The sequence below is a fragment of the Gopherus flavomarginatus genome, chromosome 24, assembly GCF_025201925.1.
Source record: "Gopherus flavomarginatus isolate rGopFla2 chromosome 24, rGopFla2.mat.asm, whole genome shotgun sequence".
NCBI classification, from domain to species: domain Eukaryota; kingdom Metazoa; phylum Chordata; order Testudines; family Testudinidae; genus Gopherus; species Gopherus flavomarginatus.
The window spans coordinates 3858321-3867023 of NC_066640.1; the positions used below are offsets into that span (position 1 = coordinate 3858321).

An 8703-nucleotide genomic window follows, 5' to 3' on the forward strand; every position below is an offset into this window, starting at 1 on the left:
GGCTGCTGTGGGAGGCAGCTGCTGTCAGCCTCCAGGGGCGCCAGCCAGGCCTGGAATGCACCTCTGCCCGCCCGTGGGAGATGGGGCTGCTAGGTCCCCTAGCACCACTGGTCGCACTGCTGGGAGGACCGTGGCAGAGCTTAGGCTGCGGGTTCTGGTCAGTTACAGGCAGGGGGCTGGGGGTCCGGGGCAGAGCACTGAACTGGTGGGTATGGCCCCCGGCCCGTTCCTCCAGGAACCAAGCCCAGTGCCCCGGTGCCCAGCCGGCTCCTAGAGCAGAACAAGGGCTCAGACCAACCCGCTGGCGCCAACCGCCCCAGCCTGGGGTGAGACTCCAGCTTGGCCTCAGGCCCTGTGCTCCATGGACCCGATGAGCTGGCCTCTCCCCTGCTCTCCATTTGGCTTGGTGCTGCAGGCCAGCACTCAGATGGTGCCAGGGGAGAGTCTGGGGCAGCACCGCAGGGCCGTGCCCCAGGCTGGGCAATGCCAGATGCTCGCCTGTGTCATCACCCCCCGGGGCCGTGAGAGGAGGGCGAGTAAAGGGCTGGGCTCTGTTATCAATAAAGACAAGCCAGCCATGCGCTCCGGCTCCGGCTCCTGAGTCTGCGGCAAAGCTCTAGGCCTGCAAGGAGGGCTGGGCGCCCGGGACAGAGGGATCCCACTGGGTGGGGGAGGAGGGGGCCACTTGAGTCCCTGCTATCCCCCTGCTATGCAGCAGGACCCTCCAGCCTGGACCCATCAGAGCCAGGGAGGGGGGCACTTGGGGGAGGGATAGCTCAGTGGTTTGAGCATTGGCCTGCTAAACCCAGAGTTGTGAGTTCAATCCTTGAGGAGGCCACTTTAGGGATCTGGGGTAAAAAATCTGTCTGGGACTTGGTCCTGCTTTGAGCAGGGGGTGGGACTAGGTGACCTCCTGGGGTCCCTTCCAACCTTGTATTCTATGAGTCTGTGGGGGTGCAGGTGGGGGAGTGGGTCCTGGAGAGATGGGGGAGAGGCAGATAAACCCAGCTGCCTGGGCAGGAGAGTCCTGGGGCCTGGAGATGGTCTCAGGAAGCTGCTAGGGCAGAACAGCTGCCAGCCCCAGGGGCTGCCTGCAGCGGGAACAACGCAGTGGCAAGATGGTGGGTGAGCCCTGCCCTGGGCATGGCCAGCTCAGAGCAGCAGTGGTGCCGTGGAAGAACAGAGCAAGCGAACCCTGGGGGGCCGGAACCCCTGCCCCCAGCATCAGCCATGTCCCCTACAAGGCCCCAGGCCAGTGTGGGAGGAGCCCAGAGCAGGTTGTGCCCTTGGCACCTGCTGCCAGGGGAAGGGAGGCCGGGGAACGGGGTCTACATGCAGCGCCAGTGCCTTGCCGTGGCAGAAACAAATGGAGGGGCCGGGGGGGCTGTTAACTCCTCTGGTTGCCCCTCACTCTGGCCCCAGGGCTCAGCCGTTGGGCAGAGCTGGGAAGGCAAATGGGAGTTTCTCATGAGGCCAGGCTGTGCGCCCAGGGGAGCCCGTTGGGGGTGGCACGGCGGCTGAGGCAGGTGCATGGGTGGGAAGGGCCTGCTGCCAGCTCAACCTGCACAGATGCAGGCCTGGTGCGAGTACCCAGGGCTGCTAGCCACAAGCCCAGAGCCAGGCTCATTGCAGGGGGGCCCCTGGCAGCCCAACAACTCGGGCCACGGGGGTGACTCAGCTTGCAGCCCCTGAACCTCCCAGCCCCCACGGAGGCAGCCTGGGGCACAGCAGTGTTTACTGGTTGGTGGATGGCTGGTGGCTGAAGAGCGTCCAGGTGCGCAGGTCCCTGGTGGTGAAGGCGGGCGTGTGGGCAGCCAGGTAGGGGATGTAGCCAGCGTGGCCCTTCAGCTCACTGCTGGCACGGTTACGGTTGACAACTGGCGAGGGGAGGAGAGAGCAGGTGAGTGGGGGGCACAGGAGAGAGGTTGAGAGCAGCCAGGGGACCTGGGGCCTGCCCGGCCAGACCTCGGCTCTGGTGTAACACTGCTGGTCCTTTCCCCAGAGCGCTCGGGAGCTGCTTCATGGCTGGGGGACAAGAGAAGGGACGTGCCCCATGTGTGAGAGGCCGGGGGGACAGGCCAGGCTGCGCTGGGCCCCACCTCCCCCTTTACATGATCTCAGGCTAATGGCATGAGACGGGTACCTGGGCAAAGGGGGGGCTGGATCAATAATAGCCCTGCCCAGAGCGGGTAAAGCCATTTGCCCAAGGCAGCTGACGGCAGCGTGAGGGGCAGAAGCCAGGAGTCCCGGGCCTGTGCGTGTGTGGGGTGGGGGGTGGAGGGACATGGTGAGTGGGGGAGAGGGAGGAGACTCGGAAGCAGCAAAAGGTCCCTCTGGGGTCAGAGTCAGTGACCTGCTCTGCCCCCTCCCTCCCCCAGCCCTAGAGATCCAAGCCCCACAGTCTTACCATGCTCCTTTCCTAGGACGGGTCTGTCTTGCCACCGGAAGGCCCCCCACCTGGTACTGGGCTCCAGGTACTGAGCAGGGACCACGGGGTCAAACCACGACACCTCCCGCAGGTGCTGGGCATAGGCTGTTGGAGCAACACAAGCACAGCGTTGTCACCGGGGAGGGCGGCCAGCCAGGCGTGGCTCGAGGAGATGCCCATCCTGCTCCAGCACCCGTTACCAGATGGGGTGGGACTGATCATCACAGCAGGGGCCACTCCTGCTGAGCTCGGCCAGGTAGCGAGGGGCCCATGCCTTGAACCCGCCGCTTCACCTGCCTTATAATTATTTACCATCCTACTGAACAACTCTGGCCAGTCCTAATAACCACAGCTCTGAGCCTTGTCCTGTAGCCATGTAAACTCCGGCTGTGTTACTGTCTTGTGGCAAGGGGTTCCACTGGCTGGTTAGCCACCATCACATGCAAAGTGTGAGATTTTACAGCCCAAGCATCCTGCAATCACCCATGTGCAAAATACTGGGTTTAAATGCATAGAAAATACATTTCCTTGGCCACCCCCCTATCACCTCAGTTTGTTAGTTACTTGAAAACTGATTTCCCCGAAACAGCCCAGAGTCACCAGGATCAGGGCCTGGCACAGACAATTTCAGCCCCAAAGGAGACTTTCCCAGGAGGTCACAGGCGAGCGACTTTGTGTCTTGTAACCCTCACGTGAAGCACAAGAGATTTCAATGCTGAGCCGGCGTTCCCCGAAGAGGAAGGAGTGGGGCTCTGGAAAGATGGGCTGGTGGGAGGCATAGGCAAAGCAGCAGCCAGGGCATGGGGGCAGAGAGAGTTCTCAGGCCTAGCTGATGCAATTTTGCATCACACCATCAGCGTGGCTCTGTCGTGCTGACTTGCCTCACGCCGTGAGCTGTGGTGACCGGCCCCGGGGCCTGAGTCCTGCCGCAGTGCAGAGGAGAGCTCCTTCTCCACCTCCAAAACAGGTACCAAAGCTCCCAGCACAGCTCCCAGCACAGCTGTCCAGGTCCTTCCAGCTGCTGTGCAAAGAACGTGAGCACCCCCTGCTGGACCGTTGGTGCATTGTACTGACCCCGAGTGCCCAGTATGCAGCACGGCCCTGATTCCCTGACATGCCCCCGAGGGCCCCGGCACGGTCCCACAAGGGGAGAAACGCAGCAGCAGCGACGGGTGTGTGACTCACGTGGAGCATCAGAGCCTCAACTCCCTCCCACTTCCCACAGCCTTGGGACACTCTCAGCCCTGGCCCTCCCCGCCCCAACCACTGCCTGCAGCGCCACTTGCATACGGCACAGCCTTGACGCTGCCCCTGGGGAAATCCTGCGTTTCCCCTGGCCTTGACTACAGCAGCTCTGGTGCAATCCCTGCCCCTGCTCCCACGAGGGCCAACTAGCCAGGCTCCCACCTACACGCATGGGGTCCCTGCGGCCCTGCCTGGGAATCAGGGTCAGCTCCAGAAGTTCCTTTACAAAAAGCCACCAGCAATTAGGCCGCTGGTCGTGCTGCTCAGCGCTGTGTTTCCGTGGGCTCACTTGGCGGCCTGTATCCAGCTGTTGTCAGGGCCGCCCAGAGGATTCAGGGGGCCTGGGGCAAAGCAAGTTCGGGGGCCCCTTCCATAAAAAAAATTGCAATACCATACAATACTATATTCTCTTGGGGGCCTCTGTGGAGAATGGCACAAATTGCCCCACTTGCTCCCCCCACACAGGCGGCCCTGGGAAAAATAAACCTGCATCTCGGCACAAACCCAATTTTGAGAAAACTTCTTTACAAGGTATCACTGGTTCTCAGCATCAGCTAGTGCTAAAAGGCACTAAAGCTCATTAAAAGGGTTGGACAAATATTTTTCATCAAAACTTTTTTTGGATCAAAAACTAGGGTTTTTTTTAAAAAGCAGAAAAAATCATGGACAATGTCTGCTTTCCTTCAAAATTTGCTGTGGTTTTTTTTAATTGAAAAGCTTAAATTAGTCTGCCAAAACCTGAAGATGGTTTGGGATTTCAGAAGTGTGTGGCCAAATATTTGCTACTTGCTGAGTTTGATTGTTTAAAGAAACAATAAAAAAATTCTGCTTAAAAAAAATTCAAAACTTTTGAACCACCTCAGCTTGTGACCAAACACCTGAGCCCATCCAGTCAGAGATTTTTCCAGGTTTCTGATACTCTGCCGGCTTCCTTGACTCATATCTGTCTCCATAACTTTGGGTTCATTTAGGTTAGAACATAAGAACGGCCGTACCAGGTCAGACCAAAGGTCCATCCAGTTCAGTATCCTGTCTGCGACAGCGGCCAGGTGCCAGGTGCCCCAGAGGGAGAGAACCTAACAGGCAATGATCAAGTGATCTCTCTCCTGCCATTCATCCCCACCCTCTGACAGACAGAGGCCAGGGACACCATTCCTGACCCATCCTGGCTAATAGCCATTAATGGACTTAACCTCCATGCATTTACCTGTTTCCAAGAGACTGGCTCCATGGGGTACCTCACAAACTGGACACAGTTACTGTGGGTTTGTCTTTAGTATAGACTATGTACATACTCTATGAACTGAGCATTTGAGCTTGTTCCAGAATCTGGGATGAGCCTATGTTGTGAAAACTGCAATGCTCAAAATAGCACATGCATGTGAATGGACACAGGGTGCTACCAGGGGTTTTCAAACTGGGGTCAGGACCCCTCAGGGGGTCACGAGATTATTACTGGGGTCATGAGCTGTCAGCCTCCACTGCAAACCCCGCTTTGCCTCCAGCATTTATAATAGTGTTAAATATATAAAAAAGTGTTTTTCATTTACAAGGAGGAGGAAGGTTGCACTCAGACGTTTGCTATGTGAATGGGGGCACCAGTATAAAAGTTTGAGAACCACTGAATTAACCCCTCTGAAGCCTCAGGGAATGCAGAGGAAGGGGGCCTCCCTTGGTAGGGTTGGGAAGGATATTGCTCTTCTCATGTGATCCCTCCCCCAGTGGCTAATTTTAAATGAAGCTACCCTCCCCTGACATGAATCTCGCTATGGCACTGAAATTAAATACAGACTATAATTTGCCATTTGAGAAGTGAAAGGGATGGTAGTCCTAATGGAAAAGCTAACGGCTTGGCTCTTCTGCAAGCCTCAAACTGCTGAATGAGCTTCAGGGCAGGGAAGGCCCTGCCCCCTATCTGACCCCCACCCACTTCCTGCCCCCTGACTGTCTGCCCCTCCTCAGAATCCCCAACCCATCCTGCTCCTTGTCCCCTCACCGTCCCCCAGAGACCCCACCTCCAACCACTACCCCAGGACTCCACCCCTGCTCCCTGTCCCCTGACTGCCCTGACCCCTATCCACCCCCCACTGAGTCCCGATAGACCCCTGGAACGCCCACAATCCAACCCCTCCGTTCCCTGTCCCCTGACTGCCCCTCCCCAACCTCTGCCCCCTCCCTGTGCCCTGACTGTCCCCATGACTCCCTGCCCCTTAGCCAAACCCCCCCCCAGCCCCTTACCCCTGTCTCTGCCCCTCTCGCGAAGCCTCAGCCCATCCAGGAGCTTCTGGACAGTGGTGCAGCATGGCTCCGGCAGGGCCCCTGAGCTCTGCCCTGCTCAGAGCCGCACGCTAAGGGGACGGGGCTGTGAGCTCCAGATCGAGTGGACAGAGCTCAGGCCCTGCTGGAGCTCGCAGCCCTGCCCCCTTAGCACGCGGCTCTGAGCGGGGCAGAGCTCAGGGGCCCCACCGGAGCCACGCTGCCGCTGTTGAGCGAAGCTCCTGGATGCGCTGAGTCAGGCTGAAGCCAGGGAGGGAGCCTCAGCCATTCTCATGGGGGCCCCTGCAGAACCCAGGGCAAAGTGACCCACTTGCCCCCCACTCTGGGTGGCCCTGGCCATTGTCTCGTCTTGGCCAGGTGGCTCTTCAGGGCAGGGAGCGGCTCCGTGGTCTGTGTTTGCCCAGCGCCCAGCACGGTGGGGTCCCAGGCATTAGGATAACACACACACACTAAAAACTCATCATCTAGGCAGAGGGCCATTGCCCCTCATGGAGCCTGGCACAGAAAGACGTCCCATGCCATGAATTTGCATCAGAGCCACATCACCTCCGCCCGCGTTCACTGGAGATGAGTCTCCCAGGGCCTATAAAACTGCAGACGTGATTCCCCCGTTGCTCCGACCCCGGGGCAGAGCGAGTGCAGAACTGGCCTGACGCGCCGTTGCCCTGCAGCTGGGGTTGTGCAGACACAGGGCAGCAGGCAGTTGGCCCAGTAGCTTTCAGGGCATTGGTTGGGGCTATAATTCAATGGCTGCTCCAATGACGTGGTTAACACGCATCGAGCCAAACAAAAGGAGGAGAAGCTGCAAGGTCGTCACTCAGGTTTCTTTCAGCACATCGTAGTCACGTTCTTAGTAGTTGTTTTTATTAGCGAAGTGCCTTGAGGCACGTCTACACTGCAAGACCCCTGCCCCCCAGCAGTGAGTGTAAGAGGCCAGGGCTACAGCCCTGTTCCCCCAGGGTCTGTGCTCCCGGGCTGGAAACAGTCTCAGAAGGCAAATGGCAGCGTCTGTACAGCTGTTTCCAGCCCCAGGGCACGAGGCCAAGTTTGAAGCCCTGGACTCAGAGACTCACAGCTGCAGGGTTTTGTTGCCATGCCAGTGGAGTCCTGGTCTGTGACTCCAGTTTCTGTGCGCTAGGGGCTGGACACACAGAACACGAGGCCAGTCCCCTGCCGCCGCAAGCCTCAGCAGAGATTTTTGAAAAGGACGATTAGATGATGTTCTATTTCCCAGCATCCTACAAATGTGTCTTAAGGACAATACAGATGAGTAGCCTGCCAGCTGCGATCAGTAGCCCGATGCCTCAGGGAATGCAGCAGCAAGGAGTGTCAGAGCAGAAAGCTTTCAAGGAAGGTTCTGTCTAAGCCCCTGCTCTCCTCTGGATTCCAGTGCCAAGCAGCGTAGCCCCAGCTGGGAACCTAGCATGGGAGGGGCATTCAGAGAGACCAGCGTGGAAATACGATTTAAACTTAGTTATCAATGATTATCGGCCTTTGCACTTCCACAGCCCTGTTCATCAGAGGATCTCAAAGGGCTGCACAAACATTTAGCTTCATGACTCTTTTTACAGGTAGGGAAGCCAAGGCACAGAGTGGTTCGGTCACGGACCCACAGGACACACAGCGAGTTGGGGGCAGAGCTAGGATGGAACCCAGGATTCCTGCCACAGTGCAAGACCCATAAGTGAGCAGCCACCCTGCACATTCGCCCCCAGTTACTGTGTCCTCGCTGGTGCTGCATTCCCCCGGGCAAGGTGCTAGGAACGCTGGGGTCACCCCCGTGGCTCTTGGCACTGCACTGAGCCGTTGCATGTATTGTGGGAAAACTCGCCTGTCCTTGCTCAGCACCGGGCCCATCTGCAGAGCGAGACCTGCCGAGTGATGACAGGAGCCAGCTGTGGGTATCAACAGGATGAGTTTTGGAAACAGGCGGCTGGTGCCCTGCCCCAGGGGAGGCATTTTGGCAGTGGCTTGTCACCCTGTGCAGGCAGTGCAAGGTTTTGCAAGGGGCTCCTGTGGGGCTGGGCTGCAAGCAGACATGGGGCAGTGGCCATAGCAGCTGCAGGGTTTAGTGGCTGTTGGGTCCCCGTGCAGACTGGCTCTGGAAATGGTCTCGCTCTGCAGACGGGCACGGCCCAGGACACGAGACGGAGGGTGGGTTTCCAGCTCTCCGTCTCCACACGGCGCCCCTGCCTCCAGCCCCACCTCCTTACCAGGGGGCAAGGTCTTCCGCTCTCTCTCGGCATGGGAGCGGGCCCAGCGGTGGTAGGCCTCGCGGCTCAGGCCGCTGGTGAGCGTGTACCAGGCGTCTCGGTTGTCTCTGTTGGTCAGCCCCGTGTACCAGGTCTGGGGGATGGCGTCTTGGCCCATGGGGGTGCACTTCCAGCGCACGGCCTGCTTCAGGACGGGGGCATTGCGGGGCCCGTGGAGCGTGAGGTACTCGTCCCTGTGGGGGAAAGGAGCCATCACTGTGCTAGCTCTCGCGAAGGAGGGATCACACACACACACACACACACACACACACACACACACGTGTATCCTTGGTTCACCCAGGGGTCAGAACACACGTGCGCATGCGCGCGCACACACACACACACACACACACACACACATCCTTGGTTCACCCAGGGGTCAGAACGCACATGTGCACATGCGCACACACGTGTATCCTTGGTTCACTCAGGGGTCAGAACACACGTGCACATGCGCGCACACACACACACACACACGTATCCTTGGTTCACCCAGGGGTC

General features: G+C 58.6%; 1 protein-coding gene across 1 annotated transcript in view; it reads right to left on the reverse strand.

Moving 5' to 3' along the window:
- Positions 1 to 449: 449 nt before the first annotated feature.
- TEKTIP1 (tektin bundle interacting protein 1) overlaps positions 450 to 8703 on the reverse strand; it is a 9790-nt gene continuing 1536 nt past the window's right edge. The window contains exons 2-4 of the mRNA XM_050933836.1: positions 8164 to 8396; positions 2408 to 2533; positions 450 to 1877 (exon numbers count right to left, since the gene is read on the reverse strand). Coding sequence (XP_050789793.1) covers positions 1735 to 1877; positions 2408 to 2533; positions 8164 to 8396 — 502 coding nt within the window. The 3' untranslated portion in view covers positions 450 to 1734. The remainder of the gene's footprint in view (positions 1878 to 2407; positions 2534 to 8163; positions 8397 to 8703) is intronic.